This window comes from Chrysochloris asiatica, unplaced genomic scaffold, assembly GCF_000296735.1.
Source record: "Chrysochloris asiatica unplaced genomic scaffold, ChrAsi1.0 scaffold00037, whole genome shotgun sequence".
Classification (NCBI taxonomy): Eukaryota; Metazoa; Chordata; class Mammalia; order Afrosoricida; family Chrysochloridae; genus Chrysochloris; species Chrysochloris asiatica.
The window spans coordinates 12529596-12553429 of record NW_006408555.1 but is presented as its reverse complement, the minus strand read 5'-3'; the positions used below and the strand labels follow the sequence as shown (position 1 = coordinate 12553429).

General features: G+C 45.6%; 1 protein-coding gene across 1 annotated transcript in view; it reads right to left on the bottom strand.

The window, feature by feature from the left end:
- ADAMTS18 (ADAM metallopeptidase with thrombospondin type 1 motif, 18) overlaps positions 1 to 11994 on the bottom strand; it is a 183639-nt gene extending 171645 nt beyond the window's left edge. Inside the window, exons 1-3 of the mRNA XM_006860150.1 lie at positions 11905 to 11994; positions 11734 to 11815; positions 6434 to 6750 (exon numbers count right to left, since the gene is read on the bottom strand). Coding sequence (XP_006860212.1) covers positions 6434 to 6750; positions 11734 to 11815; positions 11905 to 11994 — 489 coding nt within the window. The remainder of the gene's footprint in view (positions 1 to 6433; positions 6751 to 11733; positions 11816 to 11904) is intronic.
- Between the last annotated feature and the right edge of the window lie 11840 nt (positions 11995 to 23834).

Genomic DNA, 23834 nt, shown 5'->3' with positions numbered 1-23834 from the left:
AGAATGTTGAGAGACTGGAACTCTCAAATACTGCTGATGGGAGTAAAATATAGTTCTATTGTTGGTAAATGCCATCAAGGCAATTCCAAACCAAAGTGACCCTGTATAGGGTTTCTGAGGAGTGGCTGGTGACTTTGAACCATCGACCTTGTGGTTCAAACCAATATTGTGGTCAAGCACTTCTCTGACAGCGCCACATCAGGGCTCCATAAAGTAGTACAAACACTTTAGAAATCAGTTGAGTAGTCCCTATTAAAGCTCCTGGTGTGGTCCTGTAGGTTAATGCATCAGACTGAAAAGTCATTTGGCCTGCAAGGTTGGTGGTTCAAGCTCACCAGCTGCTCCTTGGAAACCCTATACAGGGTCACTATGGGTCGGAATCGACTCGATGGCACTTCACAACAACAATTAAAGCTCCGGGTGTGGTGCTGTGCAGTAAGACGCTGGACTTCAAAGATGGTTTGAACCGCAAGGTTGGCAGTTCAAGCTCACAAGCTGCTTCTCGGAAACCCTATACAGGGTCGCTCTGGGTCAGAACCAACAATGGCACTTAACAACAACAATTAAAGATAAACATGTATATACTCTATGACCCTCAATTTCATTCTTAGGTATGCATCCAACAGAATGTGTCCAACAGAATAACGTCATCAAAAGACACACAAGTCAGCATCAATGGGCTCAAGTGTGGCAACAATTGTAAGTTGGCCCAGGACCGGGCAGTGTTTTGTTCTGTTGTACATACAGTTGCTATGAGTTGGTATCAACTCGATGGCACCTAACAACAAGAAACCTATTTTCCTGACTTTTAATACCATTGATTTACTCTGTCTATTTAAAATTAACATAATAATTTAATTTATAAAAATTACACTAAACCTGGAAAATTTCTGTAAAATAAGATAATATAGACAGGAATAAAGAGAATATAAATACAAAAAAAAAGACACACACAAGAATGTCCAGCAATGATCATCAGAACAGTCTCAAAGTTGGAACCGTCTAAACGTCTTCCATGGATGGAAACATTATGGAATATTCACCCAGAAGAATATTATACGTCCAAGAACAAGAGGAAGGACCTCAATGATGCCTGCTGCAATGGGTACAAACATAACAATGATTGCGAGGCTGGCGCAGGCCCGGGCTGTGACTCATAGGGACACTATGAGTCAGAACTGATTTGACGGCACTAAACAACAATATAAAACAACAAACACTAAGCATGAATCTCAGAATCACAATGGTGTGTGGAATAGGTCAGATAAAGTGCATACGTTATGACGTTTCCTTAAATAGAACTCAAAGTAAGGTAAAATTAAACTATATCAGAAGTTGTTATTGTTGTTAAGTGCCATCGAGTCGGTTCCGACCCACAGTAACCCTGTAAAGGGTTTCCAAGGAGCAGCTGGTGAGCTTGAACTGCTGACCTTGCCGTTCAAATGGCTTTGCAGTCTGGCACATTAACCCACAGCACCACACCAGGAGTGAGGAGACTGATTATTTGTGATTGGCAATAACTGTTGTGGTTGTTATGTGCTGTGGATTCAGTTCTGACTCATAGATAGGACCCTGCACAAGGTTTCCGAGGCTGTAAATCTTCACTGGAGCAGAAAGTCTCATCTTTCTCTTGTGAAATGGCTGGCAGTTTCAAACTGCCAACCTTGAGGTTAACAGCTCGATTCATAACCATTACATGACCAGAGCTCCTTGGGTAGTGACTGGAGGGGCTGAGAGGGGGTTTTCTGGGTCTTGATGTGGCTGCTTGTAATAGGGATGTGAGTTCTATGGAAAGTCTTTCAGGCTCTATCCTTATGATTTGTACACTTACCTTTCACACTTCAAGAACAGGGTGTAAACATAAGCACAGGGCAGTTCTACCCTTTTTTTCTTAATCATTTTATTGCGGATGGGTGGATGTGTGTATGTGTTATATAAAAGAGCCAAAGATAACCCCAGGTGGTTTATTTCTTCATAACAGACTAGAAACATTCGCCCTAAAAGCCCTCTGGCTCCAAACTCAACTTTGCACATAGCCAATTGTTTTAAAAATCACTCTGATAAGCAGATTTTGAGCTATTTAGAGCCTGCCTGCTCTACATCCCTGTGAAACTACACCCAACATCTGCTAAACTAAAAAAAAAAGAACAAAAAAATTACCAAACCCATTGCCCCCGAGTTGATTCTGACTCACAGTGACCCTCTGTAGACTTTCCAAGATCATGAATCTTGACTGGAGCCAGACAGCTTCATCTTTCCCCCATGGAAATGCTAGGGGGTTTAAACCACAACCTTGTGGTTAGCAGTCCAGTGCCTAACCCACAGCACCACTAGGGCTCTTTAACATCTAACAGACTGCCAGAAGAACAAATCTGTGTTGGAAGAAGTACAATCAGAATGCGCTTTAGAAACCAAGATGGCCAGACATCGTCTCGCATATTTTGGCTGTGTTATCAAGCAGGACCACTTCCTAGAGAAGGACATCATGTTTGGTTGAGTGGACAGACAGTATAAAAAAGGGTGACCCCCAATGAGATGGAGTGGCAACAACAGTGGGCTCAGGTGTAGCAGCCATTGTGAGGATGGTGCGGTACAGGGTGGTGTTTCATTCCATTGGACACAGGGTTGTTATGGGTTCAAACTAACTCAAAGGCATCTAACAATAAACACCAACATCTGCTAGTCAGAGATAAGGTAAGACTCTATCATTGTAAAGAACCAACTTGCTACTGTCCTTGGATGACTCTGACCCAGAGACTTCCCCTGCCCCTTACTGTGGAAGGATAGACCCTAGGACCAAAGTAGTTTCCTTCTCACTGTTTCCCAGTCTCGGGAAACTTCCTTGTCTCTTCCCCTCTTGTGTGGCACTGTGGGATACCTGCATGGTCGACAGTTCAAACCCACCAGTCACTCCTCGGAAACTCTATACAGGGCCTCTCTGAGTCAGAACTCACTTGACGACACCAAACAAAAACAACATATATAAAAGCAGAAATCCTGATGTGGTGCTGTAGGATAAGAACTGGACTGCTAACAAGGTTAGCCGTTCAAACCAGCCAGCTATTCCTCGTAAACCATACATTGGGTTGCTATGAGTTAGAACCAACTCAACAACACACAACCAACCAACCTTCCTCTCTTTGTGGCTCCCTGCAACACTTGTCTCTGGAAGACCTCCTGCTGTGCGGTCACCCACTGGGTGGGCTGTCGATACCTCAGCTCTACACTACTGATTTGTCTTGGCCACAGTTCTGTTCTTGGTCAACCTTGAACTCCCTCAGGCTCACCATAGTGCTTGGCATAGTTGGAAGACAGGCACGTAAGGCTTATAATGGATGTGGGTAAGGTGGCTCTCTCCACCTCCTACGTATACCAAATAGGCTCTATTACGGCCAACAAATTGGCTCATGAAAGTCCAGTGATTGTCCATAGTTAAGGAGAGGAAACTGAGGCCTAGAGGAATAAAGCTCATTAAACAATAGAACTTGTTTTGCTAAGTAGGCACAGAATCTCAGTCTCCCGAGCCAGTTTAAGGTGGTGGGTGTTGTGGATATGAATTTCACCTCATAACGACCCTATAGGAAAGTGTAGAACTGCCTCACAGGGTTTCCAACGCTGTCACCTTTATGGGGACAGATTTGCCAAGTCTTGCCTTCCATGGAGCTGCTACTGGGTTCGAACTACCAACCTTTCATTTCCCCGTTTCCATCAGCCTTACACACAGGCAGATCTGTTTGCTAATCACATCTTTCACACCCATCATGGAGATGAAATGTTTCATCCACCTCATTCTTAAAAAGTGACATTATAATTTGTTCCCTGTTTAAAAGTCAATCTCTTCCTTAGGAGAAGGAACCCAACGTCTATTGATTGATTAGAGACGATGTATCAGTTTCCCCATCACTCACAGACAGTGGGAGTCAGCAGAACATGGTGAAGCTAATTTTGACTAGAAGTACCAGAATTCAACAAGAGCAGTGCCCCTCCCCGCCAGGCGCACTGTGACGCTTCACCCATAAGAAGTCATGAAAGTGATGACTTGCCCTCAATCCTACTGGTGAATAGTGTCACACTGACTGCTCTTAGCATCTGTGGCATCGAAATGACGTGGTTCAAGCCACTTCCATGAGATGCTGCTGAGCTCCTTCTAATAGCGCCATTGTTGTTGTAAGTGCCGTTGAGTCAATTCCAACTCCTAACAATCATGTGTAGGGTCCCTGAGGAGTAGTTGATGTGTTTGAACCAACAGCCTTCTAGCTGTCAGTCCAGTGCTTATCCTACAGCATCACACCAGAACTTCACTACATGTGGAAGGGTTGTTGTTGTTGTTGTTGAATGTCATCAAGCCAGTTTCAACTCACAGCAACCCTGTGTAGGGTTTCTAAAGAGCAGCTGGTGGATTTGAATCATGAACCTTGTGGTTAACAGTCCAGTACTTATCCTTAAGTTCCACACTGGGACACCACCAGATATATATGTGCCTGGTGTGGCCCTGGACTGCCAACCACAAAGTTGATGGTTCAAACCTACCAGATGCTTCTCAGAATCCCTACACATACATGAGTAGGAATCGACTCAATGGTAGTAGATTTTTTTTTTTTTTTTCACCCAAGCAACAGTATTTTTAACTGCCTAATATTATGAGCTAGAGTCCTGATGTGGTTCTGTGGGTTAATGCACTAGACTGCAATGTCAGTTTGAACTGCAAGGTCAAGCTCATAGCTGCTCCTCAGAAATCCTACACAGGGTCACTATGAATAGGAATTGACTCAACGGTACTTAGCAACCACAGCCACAACGACAACCTTATGAACAACAACATTATGAACAACAACGTTATGAGTCAAACCAACTTGGCAGCACTTAGCAATATGCATATGAAAGCTAGATATTGGACAAAAAAGACTGAAGGAGATCCGATGCCTTTGAATTATGGTGTTGGTGAAGAATACTGAATAGACTTTGGAATGCCAGAGGAACAAACAATTCTGTCTTAGAAGAAGTACATACAGCCAGAATGTTCCTTAGAAGCAAGGAAGGATAGACTTTGTCTCTCATACTTTGGACATGTTATGAGGAGGCTCCATACCTGGTGAAGAAGAGCCTCAACCAAAAAGAGGAATATCCTCAATGAGATGGAATGATGCAGTGACCACCAGGATGGGCTTGAACACAAGTATTGTGAGGCTAATGCAGGGCTGGACAGTGTTGTACATGGGGTAGGGTCACTATGACAATGGAACCCATCAGACTGCAACTAACAACCACCACTACCGAAGAACACCATAATTGATTCTGATAAAAGATGTTAAGCGACATATGAGGCTACAATACAACAAAGGGACAAAAAACAGCAATTCGGATGAGGGGCGATCGAAAAATTTGGAAATGGCTAATATCAAGACTGAACATCATGAACATAATTTATGTCATTGAGTTCTACACATGAAGAACCTTTAAGTAGTAGATGTTTTGTTACAGATATATTTTACTGCAATAAAAAGATAAAAAAGGAAGTTGGAATCCATCAGAATCTAAGGCACCCCTCTTTCTTTGCGGCTTGCCTTGCATGTACATGACCAGTACCCTCAACTCGGCTTTCTTGATGTGCTTTCACCCCATCATGCCAGGGCTTTATCACCATGTGTCTCAACACACAGAGTCTTCTGTTGGCTCAAGACATGTTTCTAAACTAACAGAATGAAATCAACCTTGGGTGCCACTAGCTGCCTCATCTATTTGACCAGATCCCAAAAAAAGCAACTTTTACACCAGTATTCTCCGCCTGGTGCTCAACAGATGATGGCTATGTGGAAAGGAAATAGCACTTCTACCAAATGTTGTGTTTTTTGTTTTTTTTCTAAGTGCCTTGCATATCTGGATGCCATACTTAATCCTACCAGCCCTTGAACACATCACCCCACATTCTACAAGGGTGTTTTATGTAAGCACGACAACATGAACAGATTAGTTACAAGGAAACAAAAGGCCTCCCTTCAATAAAATGAAGTTTGAGCTTAACAGGGCTGCCGAATGCAATTTGGTATTGAAATACAGTTTTTCCCCATTTCAAAGCATGTAGAAGCATGCAGCTTGTTAGATTTATATAATGCCTGGTCTCCCAAGACTTACAAAGGGAATGGCATCCATCACATTAATTTCCTTGGGGATTGTCTCAAACACGAAGAATGAAAAGCCCCAAACCATTAAACATCAAACGCATGATCTAAATGCTAATTAAAGTTCTATTATATTTTCTTTTTTCTGGGAACAGATTAGTTTAATTCAATTGAGGATATTAGATGTAGTCAAGCTGACAACGCGAATGTGTCGAGTCTGCTAGAAGAGCATTTAATATTGCAGACATCTGTTCATTCAAGTTGCATACAAAACACACAGAGGAGGGAGTCCGGTTCCAGCGAGGCATACTTACCAAGCCGGCGCATGTAGACACCGCCACCGAGGAGGCGCTGTGGTTTCTGATAAATCCCTGATAGAAACATCGCTGCAGGGCAGGTTCCTGGTTCTCTGAAGCATCATCTTTTCCAAGTACCTGGACAGTAAAGTGACTGCTCAAAATCGCTGAAGGTTTCAGGTCTAAGTGTAGCTCCTGTCCAAATGCTGAAAATCGGTAATGCAGGGAGCTCCTAGCACTCTGGGCCGAGCGTCTCTTCCTGCCGCTGTGCAAAATGTCGTGGGAAATATACGACCCGCTGGCGTCCACTTCCACCGGTGTGACAAAGACATAATCTGCAATGGGAAAAGTTGGCCTGTCAACACCCACACCCAACAAGGCCCAATGGTTGCTTTCCAACAGGCAAACAGCAATGAAATGCTCCAAGATATCTTTGTGCTTGTGGCCCTCTCCAAGGAAATTAAATATATTTCAGAGTCTCAGCTAGCTCTGCAAGTAGCTCTACATTCCTTCCCCTTGGTAGGTTGCTAACCGAAAGGTTGGCAGTTCAAACCCACCAGCCACTCCTTGGAAACTCTATGGGATTCCTACTGAAACTGAAAGACAGGCAGAGTTTTCATGAATTTCAAGACTGATGATGAAAAGGGACATGGTTGTCCCTGTTTAGGTGACTTTGCATGGTAAAAGTGGAGGGTCAATGAAAATGAGATGAAACCATGGCAACAACTAGCTGAAATACAACAACAATTGTGAACATGGTACAGGACCAGGTAGTGTTGTGTTGTGTTGTACACGGGGTCACTACAAATCAGCACCGACTCCCCCAGCACTTAACAACACCACCCAACTTTACACTTACTAGTCGCGGAGCCATCCATACATGATGGTTGAATGTTTTTCTACAAAATTCATAAATATAAAACTGTAAAAGTATATCAATGGAATTCTTCTTCAAGGAGAATAACAGATTCAACTCTTCTTGTTTAAACTGAATTGGGATGGGTTTTTGCTTGCATGTGTGTTTTTTAGCAGTATAAACTGCAAAGGCTAACTTGCAGCTTTGGTTCATAAAGTAAGATGATAGCTCAGGTAATTAACAAGTAATAAGGAGTCCTGGTGTGGCACTGTGGGCTAATGCATCAGACTGCAAAGCTGTCTGAACTGCAAGGTTGGCGGTTCAAGCTCACCAGCTGCTCCTTGGAAACCCTACACAGAGTTGCTATGGGTCGAAATCCACTTGACGGCACTTAACAACAGCAACAACAGGGCTGTATTGGGAGTTCTGAGTTCTGGTGTGGTTCTGAGAGTTAATGCGCTGGACTGCAAGACTAGTTTAAAACACAGTGTCAGTGGTTCAAGCTCAGCAACCACTCCTCGGAAACCCTATACAGGGTCGCTATGAGTCCGAACCTAAACGCCGGCACTTAACAACAACAATGACTTTGGGAGTCCTGGTGTGGCACTGTGGGCTAATGTGCCGGACTGCAAGGTCGGTCTGAACCACAAGCTCCTCAGAAACCCTATGCAGGGTCGCTATGGGTCAGAACTAACTGGATAGCACTTAACAACACAACAGCATTTACAATATTATTTATACAGGGTAATAAAACTCCAGCACGTGTTCCATTCTTACTATTTTACCAAGCACTCTCCTAAGGGTTGCTTGGTTATGTGCCGTGGAGTCGGTTCCGACTCACAGTGACCCTGTACAGGGTTTCCAAGCCTATAAATCTTTATGGGACCAGAAAGCCTCATCTTTCTCCCGTGGAAGAGCTGGTAGTTTCGAACTGCTGTCCGTAAGGTTCGCAGCCTGATTTGTAACCACTACACTACCAGAGCTCCTTCTCCTAAGGGTGGTTCTATTCAATTGTAAGCATAAAATATTGTACATGCATAAAAATGCCTTGACGTGGTCAGAACTTTCCTATGTCGGCTGATTTTACTAATTGTTCAAACATGTTGGTGGGGGAGTGTCACACCAGGTACACCTGGAAAAGCCCAAGCCAAACTTACACTAAACTCCCTGCAGTCAAGCAGATTCCAACACATAGCAGTCCAGGAGAATAGGGGAGAATTCCCTCATCATTTCTAAGGCTGTAATCTTAACATGAGTCAACTGGGTTTGAACCACCAAACTTTAAGGCTTTAACCACTGCACCAAGAGCAGGGCTAATGGCTTCATGTTCTACAGAGACAAAGCTAGAAAACAACTTCTTGTTTGAAAACCGAAGCCAGAACCCTGTTTCTTTCACAAAACATTGAAACGGAATCATATCAACCCACAAACGGATCTGAAAGATACCCACAGAGGAGCGTTTAAAACATTCTGCATTTCTACTTTCTAGGCACAGAATGGGAAACTAATTTGGAAAGTGTTTCAAAAGATTCCCCAAAACTAAGAGGTATGTTTGAGTCACTTGGATCCTTGATTACTGGAGGAGAAAAAGAGGAATTTTCCTTTTCCCAAAATAGTTTTGTTGTTTTTTAAAAAAAAAACAACAAATAAAAAGACCTAAGGAATGAACAGAAGTCTTGCCCCAAGCAAGGATCGATGAGTGATAGATACTTTAATCAGCCCCATATTTGACTGAAAAAACAAAGAAAAATGCAATAGCACAATAATTTCCAACTTTTTCTCTGGGTAGGAACCATCTGGGACCCTTTTACTGTTGCTCAGTTCTCTTTTTTATTCTTTATGTTTTTTGTTGTTGGTAAATGCCATTGAGCCAGTTCTGACTTAATAGCCACCCTGTATAGGGTTTACGAGGAGCACCTGGTGGGTTCGTACTTCCAACCTTGTGGTATATATCTTAGTGACGTTTAAAAAAGATGAAGTCCTAGTGCGGTGCTGTAGGAAAAGCACTGGACTGATAACTGCAAGGTTAGCAGTTCAAACCCACCAGCTGCTCCTCAGAACCCTATACAGCAGGGGTGGGGAACTGTTTTCTGCCAAAATTTATAACATCATTCACGGGCCATATAAAATTATCAACTTAAAAAACAGCCTGCTATCTTTGGCCAAACATTTCATTTGACCCACCCCTAATGTGGTAGCAAAGGAGCTCTGGTAACATAGTAGTTACCAATTGGGCTGCTAACCTCAAGGCCAGCAGTTGGAAACTATCAGCTGTTTCATGGTTGAAAGAGGAGGCTTTCTGCTCCTGTAAAGATTTACAGTCTTGGAAATCCTGTACAGGGTCACTATGAGTCAGAACCGACTCCACGGCATACAACCACCACCACCACCACCAATGTGACAACATCTATGTGATGGAGTGGTGCTATAGGTTCAGGATGGAACTGTGAACCACAAAGATGTGGTTCAAGCCCACCCGCTGCTCCTCAGAAACCCTACACAGGGTCAGTATGAGTCGGAATCGATTCAACAGCACTTAACAACAACAAGGTGATGGTTGGAACAGGAGTAGCTTTGGCAGGGCCAGACCAAAGGATCTCACGGACCTTATAATAGAGTCCTATGTGGTGCCAAAGGATAAACACTCAATCTCAAGGTCGGTTTGAACAGCAGGGTCAGCAGTTCAAACTCACCAGCCACTCCTCAGAAACCCTATACAACAGGGTCACTATGAGTTCAAACCAACTCAACGGTACTTAACAAAACCATATGGCCCACGGGCTGATGTTTCCCACCCCTGCCATACAGGGTTGGTATGAGTCTGACAGACTCTAAGGCACTTAATAACAATGACAGAAAAGATGGGGAAGAAAGTGCTGGTGACATGTCAGCTCCTTCGCACTTCACAGGAGGGGAAGGGCTGGCATTTCTCATTTTCTCACTAGAAATAGTATATAACTGATACAAATTATTTTTTTAAGTAATTGAAAAGAGAGGGGTTTTTTTTTGTTTGTTTCTTTTCCTTAGTTGAGAATATACAGCATTTAAATATCTTAAATATTTCTAATACGCTGCCTTACAGGTAAATGGTTTTTGATTAAACACAATTTACCAATCTCTCCTCCCAGTGGATTGCTAATTGATAGGATGGTAGTTCAAACCCACCAGCCACTCCTTGGAAACTCTATTCATGATCACTGGACACACTTAACAGACAACAACACCCCACCCCTTTCTCACACACACCCAAACAAACACCTAATTGAATGTTTGAATCTCTGGAATCAACTGTCTCTTACCTCCTCTGCAGAATCATTTCTGAAACTCTGCCTGCTCTTAGCTGGGAAGCTAAGCAGGAGCCTTGGCCAGCCAGCCAGCAAAGTCCCCCAGACACTTGCTACAGATTTGTTTCCAAAGGGAGAATAAGCAAGCTGCTGGTTACATTCAGTCACTGATAGAAGAACAGATGACCAGTGCTCCCAGCCAGCCAGCAATGAACTGATCAAGTGATTCAAAGGCTGCTTACAGATGAACTCCTCATAGGGGGTGCTCGGGACATTTGGAATAATGAAAGGCTGTTTTAGAAACTATAACCTTTCTGGTTGGACAAAAGGTGACTTTCTCCCCAAGAGAGAATTCTGCTCCTCCCCTGCCCTTCACTGCCCAATAGCTGGCATAGCCTTTCTCCACAACTCCATCCCCGCCCCCCAGGTTTGGAGGGGGAGAGAGAGAATTCTACAAGGGAAGAGAGGAAAGAGTACAAAGAATCCAAGGTCCTACTAGTCACCTGAGGTCAGGGATCAGAGGTTCTCCAGTAGCCGGTGGAAACAATGAAAACAAGGGTTTTCTTTCTCAGTAAGGTGGGGAGTTAATAAATGATAGACGTGAAGGCTGTTTCAGAGGTCTGTGCCCAGGGGACCCAAGAAGAAATAGAAAAGGCGAACTGCTTTCCAGCTTTCTGGTAGAGCAATGTTTGAGAATTCCTCACACAGGGTGGATAAATTAGGAGGAAGAAGCTGAATAGAGCCAAAAAGGAGAGTGCAGTTTACAAACCTTGGGGAAGAAGGTGCTGGGGACCTTTCCGTTCTTGCGGACTTTCCACCCTCCTCCTGCCCCTGCCCCGTCCAAGTCTATTTCCTTTGTAAAGTTTCACAGAGTAAGGTTTTTTTTTGTTTTTTTTTTTTACCCCTGAAACAATCCATCTGTGAAGGGCGAAAGTATTGTTTTGTCAATTATGTGACTTGTAGCTTGAGGCAATGATTCTGCTGATAAGCCTGGAGACCTTGCCACACTCCCCCCTCTCCAAGCAGGAACCATTTCAGGGACGCTCACACACCTGCCAGAGTGGGAGAGGCGGGGGAAGGGAGGGAGGGACAGGACGGCTTTTCTATCCTTTCTGTCTTTTATGAAGAAGGAATAAAATGCCTGCAAAGGCACTTCTGGGGTGGCGGGGAATACGAACCATCATTTAATCCGCTGCCGCTGCTGTCACTGGCTAAAGCCGTGGCGACCGATGCACAGCAGAGGCAGCACAGCTGGAGCGCCTGAAAGAGAAAACGGGATGAAGTGTGAGGGGTTCGGCGAACTGGTGTCCCCTGGCCCCACTCTCGGCGCAGCCCTAGGCGGCACCTGCCTTGGCTAAACGCTCCTGTCTCCAGAGGCCCCGCGGTGGCCCAGAGCCGGCGGCCCTGAGGGCGCACGCCAATAGAAGGGCGCACTCCATGCTTAGGTGCGGGCGTGGAGGCTGTGGGCGTCCGGGCGCAGCGGGCGGAGCGCACGGGCAGCGCGCATTCTCCCCGCGGGCCCGTGGCTCAGAGCGCGGTTCCCAGGTGCGGCGCCAGGTGGGAGCCGCCGCCGCCGCTCACATGGCGGGCAGGAACGCCGGGGCCTCCCTTTCTTGGGCCGCTACGCCCCCTCCTTGCGGCCGGCTTGGGCCGGCGGAGCTGCAGACTGAGGTTCCCGGAGGGTACAGGGGACTCCTTGGGCTGGGGCTGGCGTGCGCCTCGAAGCGCAGACAGCTGGGAGACCCTGTCTGTGCCTGCCCGTCTGAGCCTGCCCGTCTGTGCGTCTGTCTGTGGCTGTGGGAGCTTCTAGGACTCCGGGAGAAGGCTGCGCCAGCTGGCTCCCCCAGCTCGCCGAAGCTGAGCGCCCGCCTCTCCACCGCACAGTGATTGGTAACTCCCGGGCTTGTCCGAGCCCTGAGGCTTGTGCTAGGGCGTGGGATTCCGGGCTCCTGTTCCAAAGGAGGGGGCAAAGGGGGCGGGGAAGCTGGGTGGGAGTGAGGGGGAGGGAGGGACCGACTGCAGAGAGAGGGAGGGGAGCGCCCTGAGTAAGGCTTGCAAAACGTAATTTAAGCGCAAGGAGGATGAGCTGAGAAGGGGGAGGCCCAGGTAAAGGGTGCAATTTCTCCTTTACAGGTCTCCTGGAGACAGAACCAAGACCGTATTTCCAACACCTCCTAAGTGCCAGGTGCACCCCCTGCTTCCTATCATGCACCCCAAGTCCTATCTTTGTGGCGATTGTTAGCCACTTGATAGAAAAGAGAAAACAGAGCCTCACGCGGGCTCAAAATACCCCAGGGCTACCCAGTGAACCAGCTAGTCACTCCCATTCTAGGGCAGCCAGGGAAGCTGAAACAATGAGTCTGGTCCTGTCTGCATGATGTGAAAGCACATGGCCTGCAGTGGTCTCACCTCTTCTCCTGCATCATGCTCTCTAAGTGAGGATGCTTCCAACTCCTCAGGACTGAGTTCTGGCCCCAGGCACCAAACCTGCAGCATTCAGCCATACCAGTGTTCCCAAAATCGCCATGAATGTGTATCTAATTTTCAGTGTGCCTGTTCACTTATTCAACACATTTGTTTGACCTTTGAATCCCTACTGTTTGCCTTCTCCCGGCACTAGGCAGCGGGAAAGACTTAGTGGAAAACTCGAGGACAGTAACAATAAAAGGATCACAAATGCTATAAAAGGAAAAAGAATGGGCTCCTAGAGTGGAAAGAATAACAGCAGAGCCTAATTTTGACGGAGGGGTGGTGGTAGTGGAGGTGGTGATGATGGTGGTGGAGGTGGTGATGATGGTGGTAGTGGTGATGGTGGTGGAGGTAGTGGTGGAGGTGGTGGAGATGGTGGTGGAGGTGGTGGAGATGGTGGTAGTGGTGATGGTGGATGGAGGTGGTGGAGATGGTGGTAGTGGTGATGGTGGTGGAGGTGGTGGAGATGGTGGTGGAGATGGTCGTGGAGGTGGTGGAGATGGTGGTGGTAGAGGTAGTGGTGATGGTGGTGGAGGTAGTGGTGGAGGTGGTGGTGGTGGTGGTGGTAATTATGGTGGTGATGGAGGTGGTGGTGATAATGGTGGAGGTGGTGGTGGTGATGTGTATGTATCTGTACATGCATGCTCTCAGGAGCTGACATTTAAAACCAGCCTGAAGGGCTACAAAGGATCGGGTCTGTTTTATAAGAGGATGGGGGCGTGGAGGAATGGGGCTCTTGCATGTTCAGCAGAAGACAGAGCACAATTCTTGAAGTAAAAGTGTTCCACATGATGGAAGAGTTGAGTGTAGGTCCCAGGGAGGGGTGGAAACATTGGGTGGCCAGGTCAGCAGGACTCTGCCTGCTGCAGTGAAGCATGTTGGGAAACTGTCACAGAGATTTAATGACATGGATCACATGAGGAAATGGATGGAGGGTGCTGAGACAAGGCCAGCAAGGAACAAGTTAGAAAGATCTGGAATCCGGGTAATGACAGTGTCTTGGACCAGGCAGTGACAGTGGAGGTGAAGCATGACTTCACTCAGCCTTAGGGCTTCTGTTGTCCATGTCATAGCCTAAACCAGATGACAGCGCAACATTTATAGATGGTTTTCCTGATTGTTTTAAGACATTTTATGATGAATTGAGTGAAGGTTTACAAAGCAGATCATCAGTTTTATATTCAAATCATATACTCTGCTTCATTTTAGTGATTGCTGTCCCCTCCAGGCACCATCAGTAGCCCCACTTCCTCTTTGAGATTCTTCTTCGTCAACCCTGTCAACATTTTATCCTGAGGTAAATGTTCCCCATTCGATCTTGAATGATTACCATTCTATGGCGTGTGCACCTCACTACGGTTGGTGCCCTCTCTAGACCTATTTACTGTTGTTGTTGTTGTGAAATGCCATTGAGTCAGTTCTGACTCACAGCAACCCTGAACAGGGTTTCCGAGGAGCAACTGCTCGGTTTGAAATGTTGACCTTGTGGTTCAACATCCAGTGCTGATCCTACAGTGCCACACCATGAGTCCTCCTTGGCTGAAAATTGAGCCAAGTTCAATTCCAGCCTGAAGGGTCATCAAGGGCCATTGTCTCGAGTTAATCCAGTCTCTTTCTGACCATTAAGCCTGGTCTTTTTTTTTTTTTTAACGATTTTAAGTGTTAGTCCACATTTTCTCCCACTTTATCCAGGGCCTTCTAATGTAATCCATTTCATAATAGTTTGGTAGTGGTAGCTAGGCACCATTTAGCTCTTCTGGTCTCAGGATCATGGAGACTGAAATTCACACGCTCCATAGTCTATTGGACTAATTGATTCCAAGCAGCTGCAATTTTCACCACTCTTCGTTCCTCCGCACAGGTAGAGACCAATAGTTGCACTTTGGATGGCTGCTCATGAGCTTTTAAGCTTATAGTTGCTACTCACCAAGGAAGAATGAGTTAGTGACCTAGGCTACGCCAATGGACCATGGTGTCCCCCAAGACTATGGCCCTGAGCCTCCCAAACCCAGCAACTCATTTCCTCCAGGAGTTTGGTGATGTCTAAGAAGTTTTCATCATTTTGCCTCCTGTATGCTGACCACAAAGGAGCCCTGGGTCTATAGTGGGTTATGAGTTGAACCACAAGGTCAGTCAGCAGTTTGAATGTACCAGTCCCTCTATGGGAGAAAGATAAGACTTTCTTTTCTGTAAAGATTTACTACTTCGGAAACCCTACGAATCGGAACTGACTCTAGAACATACCACCACCAACACCACCATGCTCACCACATTCATGGATATGTTTGCAGCAAAGGTAGATACTCAAGTACAAAGATCCTGTATTTATGGGATCTCTCCATCCTCTCTCTCACACCCATTCAACCTGTGTTCTCTTGAATGCAACAGAGAACCAGTAACCCAGGACAGTGGAACCAGAGAAGTTGACACAAGTTACCACCTAGAGGGGTCAGGAAAGGCCTCCCAGGGAGAAAAATCAGGTTTAAACAGGTCACTTGGGTTTCCCTGAAAAAAAAAAAAAAGGTTCCTTCCAGTTTATAATCTATAAAATAGGAATCATCATAATGTATAGAAGAATATCCTAAGACTTAAGTGAGTATATTATCAGAATACTTTCTGGGTGAGATGATACCCCATTTTCTGTCACATCATTTGCTCTTTGGCACAGCTTAATCTATATCAGTATCATCTGTGATGCTAAAAATCCAGATTCCTGGGCTCCTAGCATTGCTACTGAATTGTAGATATTCCGATTTAGTAGATTTGGTGTAGGGTCCAAATGTGTCCCCAGCATTCTCACCAAATCTAGATATATAGATTTGACATTTTTTCTCCACCAGCATGGAGACTTAGTCTCCCCCTTGATTGGACAAATAACTGTTAAGTGCCCATCCAGAGACCTCTTCTTAAAGCTCATGGAAGAGGCTAGCTCTCCCATTGGTTTTCCAGGTCTCTGCCATGCCCCAGCCAATCTCTGTACTCTGCAGATGCCAGTCTTCCACTGGTTTGATAAGAATGTTAAAAATGATTACCAACTACCAACAACACTGTCTACTCAGCTGGGTTGGATAATTCATTGCAATGACCACACAGGACTCAGACACCAGACTCACAGTTGGGATTTATTAGGGAAGTTAACAGGTTACAGTGCAAGGTCAGAAATGCTTAGGGCCCAGTTATTCCAGTTAGGCCAGACGCTCCTCAGTCATGCCCATAGGCAGGCCTCTCTGTGCCTAGGTGGTGGTGTTCAGTGCCGTAGCGTTGGTTCAGACTCGTAGTGACCCTGTATCGGTTTCCAAGGAGAGGCTGGTGGGTTTGAACTGCTGATTTTGCGGTCTTGCAGTCTAGTGCATTATCCTGCAATACCACACCAGGACTCCTCTTTTTGCCTAGCAGTGTTCAAAAGCTCTTTGTGGGCTGCTGATAAATGCTCCCAGGACATGCCACTCCAACATAAGCCTCAGCCTGAAGGCTCTCACTCCATGGGTCAGCAAACCTAGCCTCCCCAGTTAAGTGTCTGCAGTCACCTCACCCCACGCTGTGAGCAAGCCTCCTGTACAAAGTCACTCCTCTTTACTTGTTCCATGGACCAGGAAGCCCATTGTTCTGTCTCCTGCTCTGGCTCTTGGTTCTGCTGCTGCTGCTCCTATGCCCCTCCTTATGTGTCACAGCTCTCTGTCCCCGCATCAAGGAGGGTCAGTTTGCAAGGATCTTGGGGTCCAAAGAATGCACTTCACTCCTGGTTCTTGCTCTTCAATGGTAGCAGATTCCCCATTCCTGCTTCTGAGATGTCACATTTTGTACCCACGCTAGAGTTTCAAGTGTTCACAATGACAATGAACTCTGCTAACAGCTACAGTGGAATCCTGTCATCACATCAGTATCTTCTCCCGCCATTTCTTACCCAGACTCTGCAGGAAGTGTCCTTGGGTGGGAGTTACAAAGACTAAGCCTAGAAGAGACATATTAAAGAATTCACTATACCACAAAAAACCAAGACCCAATTCTTAACAGATTGAGAGGCCAAAGCATCTAACTTGATTCATTTGCAAATGACTAGGGCCCATAGACAAACACTGCAAAACCATCATCCCTGCAGGAACCGGCCCTGCAATATGCACGAACAGACACTAGATGGTGATGTAGAGTCATAAGCACTTGTTCCAGCCTTCCAGTAATTACCTGGAAAGGAGCGCTCATTTCCAAGTTACTTGGCGTGGGTTTATAGTAACTCTGTTGTTCTTCTTGCTAAGTGTCATTGAACAAAAACAAAACACTGCCCAGTCCTGCAACATCTTTGCATTTGTTGCTTGAGCCGACTGTTGCTGCCACGGTATCAATCCCACCGTGTCAAACACTAACTTTACCTAAAATAATTTGGTCGTTTCCTTAGTTCCTGAGAGATAACTAAACTCTTGGAATCTCTTAAGTAATTTAAGTGCCTTCATTCTCCATAAGAGCTCTTGTGACACAGTGAGTCAAGCACTAGGCTGTCAACGGAAGGTCAGTGGTTTGAAGCTACTAACTGCTTCGCATGGGAAATACGTGGCAGTCTTCTTCCGTAAAGATGTCAGCTTTGGAAACGCCAGGGCAGTTCTACGCTGTCTGATTGGGTTGCTATGAGTTGGCATAAACTCAGTGAGAATGGGTTTGGGGTGTGGGTTTGATGTTCTCTATAGGAGCCCCTGGTTGTCTGGAAGCTGATAGTCCCTACCTGAGAGTTTTAGCTAATAAGGTTAGCCAAGTAGGGACTCTGGTAGCGTAGTGGTTACGAATTGGGCTGCGAACCTTAAGGTCAGCGGTTCGAAACTACCAACCGCTCCGCGGGAGAAAGATGAGGCTTTCTACTCCTGTAAAGATTTACACCCTCAGAAACCCTGTACAGGGTTGCTATGGGTCGGAACCGACTCGACGGCACTTAACAACAACAACAACAAGTAGGGACTGGACAGACCAGAAAGATCACCTCATGACACTGACTGCCATGAAGGGAAGTCAGCTGATTCCATCATCATAACTACATAATAAAGGCATTGGACTTGGAAGTTCCATGGGTTTTCACCATTGTGAAAGACCTCCCATTAGAGGGTGCCACGGCCGGCCCTCTTTGGGACATGAACGCTTTACTTTAGGAACTCTCTCTTCAGAATTCTTTTTTCTATAATAAACTGTAATTGTACATTTAAAAGTTATCTGAGTTGTTCTAATGAACTATCAAACCCAGGGGAGTCATGGGAGCTAGCAGGTCAGTGTGAGGGGGCTTCAGTTGGTACCCTGAGAGCATAGAAGGAACCTCATAATTTGTATTCAGAAGTTGAGCATGTCATGGAACCTCCAAAACTCTTAATATAAAAACTAGTTTTGTAGATTGTCATCAAACACAATTTGTGGTGGTAGTGGTGGGGTGGGCCACTGAATCGGTTCCAACTAATAGCGACCTTAGTTTTCTGAGGCTGTAAATCTTTATGGGAGCAGAAAGCCTCATCTTTCTCCTGCAGAGTGACAGGTAGATTTGAACTACTGACCTCATGGTTAACAGCCCAGCTCATAATCCACTACACTATGAGAACTCCTAGTAAATTGTCATCAAACATGGTTTGTTGTTGTTGTTGTTGAGTGCTGTCGAGTCGATCCTGACCCATAGCAACCCTGTGTAGGGTTTCCAAGGAGCAGCTGGTGAGCTTGAACCACCGACCTTGTAGTTCAACTGGCTTTGCAGTCTGACACATTAGCCCACAGCACAACACCAGGACTCCAAACATGGTTTAGGAATTACAAACTATTCTTCCTGGCCTGGACTTCTGATGGGATTATGTTCATTCACTCCATCTGCTTCACACACTGGCACTGATTTCTTCCCTATGCACCCTACTTAACAAGGTGCGTTGGTGGGCATTCAAAAACGTCATTTTCTTCTGGAAAGGCATCCGGAAGTGGCCAAAAGTTGGAGGCTGTTCAAATAAGAAAAGAAACTTCCCTCTGAGTTAGGTCTTGTGGACTTGATAGCAGAGCATCCAGTGGATTTTAGTCCAAGTCATCAAGAGCTAGGACACAGGCAGTCACGTGCCCAGTTTAAGTCTTTTCTCGTCTTAAATTGAGGAGCCGACGAGGAGAGGGACTCATTCCATCCACTGAGTCAGTTCCAACTCACAGCAATCCATGAAATGGATTAACTACCTGGTCCTGCACCATTCTCCCAATCATTCCTACACCCACTGTGGAAGCCACACTGTCAGTTCAGCTCTTGAGAGTCTTCCTCAGCTATGTTACTGTTTCTAAGTTACCGAAGCCGCCATCACATGACTGATTCACTCCACATCCTCCCCCGCCCCCCGCAAACACACACGCATACTGACTCAGGGCAGTCTCTGAAGATGCTGGGTTTTGAGTGTGATGGTGAACAGTTCCATCTTCAGTCATCTTTCACTTCTCAATGACCTGCATCCTGACTGCTTCGCCCCCACCCCCACCCTGCTCCCTAAAACTGCCCCCATGAAGTCAGGATCCAAAAAGTGCTTGAAAACCAAAAACCAAAAAAGAGTGAAACGTAAACATATAGACTTGTTCCTGTCACTCAGAAATAAATGATTAGAAAAGAAGACAGACAGAAGGAAGAAGGAAGAAAGAAAGAAGGACAAATAATTAAAGAGGGAAGGAAGGAAGGAAGAAAGAAAGAAAGAGGGAGGGAAAGACAGAACGATAGACAGATGGACAGAAAGAAGGAAGGAAGGAAAGAAAGAAAGAAAGAAAGAACCAATGAATGAACAGGACCTGGGCAAAGTGTATCTTCTTCAAATAGTTACAGCATTTACAACTACTGATGGCCACTTCCTTCTTAAAACCCCCTTACCTCCTTGACACTTCCGGGGCACTATCTTGTCCAGTTTGGGGTTCTATTACTGTTCTTGCTGGACTTTTCCTTATGAATCATTCATTTCTTAGCCCTCTCTTTGTCCCCTAAATATTGGTGCTGCCCAGATTTCCATTCTTGTTTCTTATATTTTCTCATAAATCTCCATTCTAGGGACTCAGATCCCCTTTAATTTCCTATGACTTCCAGATCCCTTCTTCCTGATCACATCTCTCTCCCAAGCTCTCGACATGTATTTCTAACCACTTTCAGAACAATATTAACTGGGTACATCAAAGGCACTTTAAAACCAGCAGATACCAAGATGAAGCACTGAGGACCTCTGGTAGAGTAGTGGTTACGAATCGGGCTGCTAACTTCAAGGTCGGCAGTTTGAAACTACCAGCTGTTCCACGGGAGAAAGATGAGGCTTTCTGCTCCCAAAGATTTACAGTCTCAGAAACCCTGTGCAGGGTCACTGAGTAGGAACCGACTCCACGGTACTTAACAACAACAACAAACCCTCAATCTAAGGAGCATAGTGGTTACGGTTGGGCTGCTAACCTTAAGATCAGCAGTTGGAAACTACCAGCCATTCCACAGGAGAAATATGAGGCTTTCTGCTCCCATTAAGATCTACAGCCTTGGAAATCCTAAGCAGGGTCACCATAAGTCAGAACTGATTCCATGGCAGAAACCACCGCCATCCTCAATCTGGACTCCTTGTCTGATGCTGTAGGATAAGCACTAGACTGTGAACCACAAGGTCGGCACTTCAAATCCACCAGCTGCTTCTCAGAAACTCTATACAGGGTTGCTATGAGTTGGAATCGACTCAATGGCACTTAATAACAACAACCCTAAATCTGCCACCATCTATCCAAATCCCCAGCTGGGAAGTTTTGGAATCACCCCTGGATGTGGGAGACGAAGGGGCTAGTTATCAGTTGTGCACCACACGTGCTTTCTAAATGCTTCTCCATCGTTTTTTGATATCTAGACCCTCAACAATGGTCAACCTTGAACACTTAGGGAAGGTGGTATCTCACCCAAGAGGGACTTCTCTGACCACCCCCCACCTCCCACCCCCGACTGGTCAACCTCCTCCCTGGGTCCTCAGAAGATCACACCCTTCCATGTCTGTTCCAGTCACCTCATCTTGTCAGGGGTCTAGGCCAGGAAATGTCACTTTTATCTTTGTCTCTGGTACTGAGAACAAGGCCAACACACACACGTTTGGGAACATGTTCCATCAAAACCTTACAGCCCAGAAGGAAAGTGCCCAGACAGCTGAAACACATGTTTTTTTCTTTTACCACCCCCTCATCCAACAAATACTTATTTCTCCTGCAGCCTGTAAAGGACAGACTGCACTAACTAAAGGGTTTCCTCATCTGTCTGTGAATTGTGTTCAGCTATTTCTGTTGACACTCTCTCCCTTCCTGCTTAATACAGGTATCTACTGCCATGTGGTCATTCCGAGTCACAGCCACCCTATAGGACAGGGGAGAATTGCTCCACAGGGTTTTTGAGTCTGTAAATCTCTACAAAAGCACATTGCCTCATTGTTCTCCTACAGAGAGGTTGGTAGGATGGAACTGCTGACCTTTTGGTTAGCAGCCCAATGCTTAACCCACTGCATGACCTCTTTTCATTGTGCTTCACTTTGTTGTGCTTTACAGATAATTGCTTTTTTACACATCGAAGTTTTGCGGCAACCCTGCATAAGGCATGTCTGTGGGCGCCATTTTTCTGACAGCAGGAGCTCCCTTCCTGTCGCTGTGTAATGTTTCGGTCATTCTTGCACTAGGCTGGACTTTTCTCATCATACTACTGCACACATGATTCACTACAGGAGAGTAAAAACATAACTTATCTACACTGGTGGTGCCATCAAGTCGGTTCTGACTCATAACAATGGAACCTACTCTTTTGGGTTCCAATAAGTATAAGTGTCTTCAGATGTACTCTCACCAATTTTACTATATCATTTCCCACCTTCTATTAAACCAGTGTTGATGAGGCTTACCAAATGCCCCACCAGACGGTCCATCCTTCAAATCCGAAAACTAATGCTTAACCCATGTGGGAGTATGTCTGAGGTCCCCTGGTTTCAAAAGGGGGTAAGAGAAATAAGGGCAAAATCAGCCCTATGAAGAGGAGGCCAGACATGCTTCCACACTACAACCTTCTTTATCTATTCTGACACCTACCACCCCTCCCACAGCACTCTCTGCTTCACACCTGGGCTTGATAATCCACTGCAATGGCCACACAGAACTTCTAACAATACTCAGGATTATGAGGTTTATAAGGGAAGTGAACAGGGTAAAATTCAGGATCAACACCAATTCAGGACACGGCAGTTCTTCAGTCAGGAACGCCTCTTGTCTGCCAGACTGCAGGTACGCCTCACTCTTGTCTTCCGCCTCTCAGCCATGTGGTCCCTTGACTTCTGCCCTGTTCGAGCACAAGTTACAAAGTTCTTTCAGCCAAGCTGTGAATTCCTGTGCATATGCACTCAACTTTACTCAGCCTATAGACCTAGAGCCTGAAGCTGCTGTTTCTTCAGATGGTCGCCTCTGCTGTCACTATTTCTTTAGGTAGAGATCTCATGTATCACTCATACTCTTCCTTCTTGATGGTCCTGGGATCGTCTCTCTCTTCTTCTGAGATGGCTTCTTTTAAGCCTAGCTGGAGAGCAAAACTAACCAATCCCAATCTTGGAGTCCTGTGCACCTTATTTGCATGGTTCCACCTAATCGCTTGGTGGAAATTAAGAAGACTTTGGATAGAAAATCCTTATCAAGTCAATTCTAGGCAGCACGCCTAATATTTCCTCAAAAAGACCTTCTTTGTCCCAGGATTACTTCAGAGCACTGACTAAATTCATTTGTTGTTAGTTGGTGTTGGTTGTCATTAGGTGACCCCGCGAACAACAGGATAAAACGTTGTCCTGTTCTGTGCCATGTTCATGAACATTGTACACTTGAGCACAATCTTGTGACTACTGAGTGCTTTCTAATCCAGAGGGCTCAGCTTGCTTCTCTGTTCTCTGGTGATCCATTGGGTTTTCCTGGCTAATTTTCAGAAGTAACTCACCATGCTTTTCTTCTCAGTCTGTCTAGAAGCTCTGTTGAAACCTGGTCATCCTGGGTGACCCAGCTGTTATTTGAAATCCCAGTGGTAGAGCTACCAGCATCACAGCAGTATGCTATCCATCATACTATGACAAACTGATGGCCAAATAGAGGACTCAATGACCTATAGTACTTAGTACTTCTGAAGTATTTGCTTAATGTTTCTCTTTCTCAATGCACAGGTCCCTGCATATTATTTACGTTATGGTGTGTACGCATCCAGCACTCTGCCTGGCACAGAGGAGACTTCAAGAGACAAGGTTGATGGACTGGGTCCAGGAGTGAATGTTTCTAAAAGCAAACCTCTCATGTGCCTCCCACCTTGGACATTCGTGAATTTCTGTTTGCTCTGTCAGAATAGCAGTCCCCAGGACAGAGACTTCTAACCGTGGAGCATACTGGCCAAGCCTCACCCCAGAGATTCGGATTTAATGGGTCTGATTGCACACGGCATAGTCTAAGATGCAGCTAGTTGAGTACCAATGTCTGGAACCTCCGAGTGTAACGCACAAATTGTTTGCATGTCAGCCCTACAGCATCTTAGGAAACCTATATAGAGTCGCTATGGGTCAGAATTGACTCGACGGCACTTAACAACAACAACAACAGCTCTTCAGGAGAAAGATATGACAATTTGATTCTGGAAAGATTTACAGTCTCACTAAAGACCGAAGACCAGAAGAGTTGTGGGATGACATCAAGAACATCATACATGAAGACAGAAAAAAGTCATTAAGAAGACAAGAAAGAAGGAAAAGGTCAAAATGGATGTCAGAAGAGATTCTGAAACTTGCTCTCCAGCCTAGAGATGTTATAACAA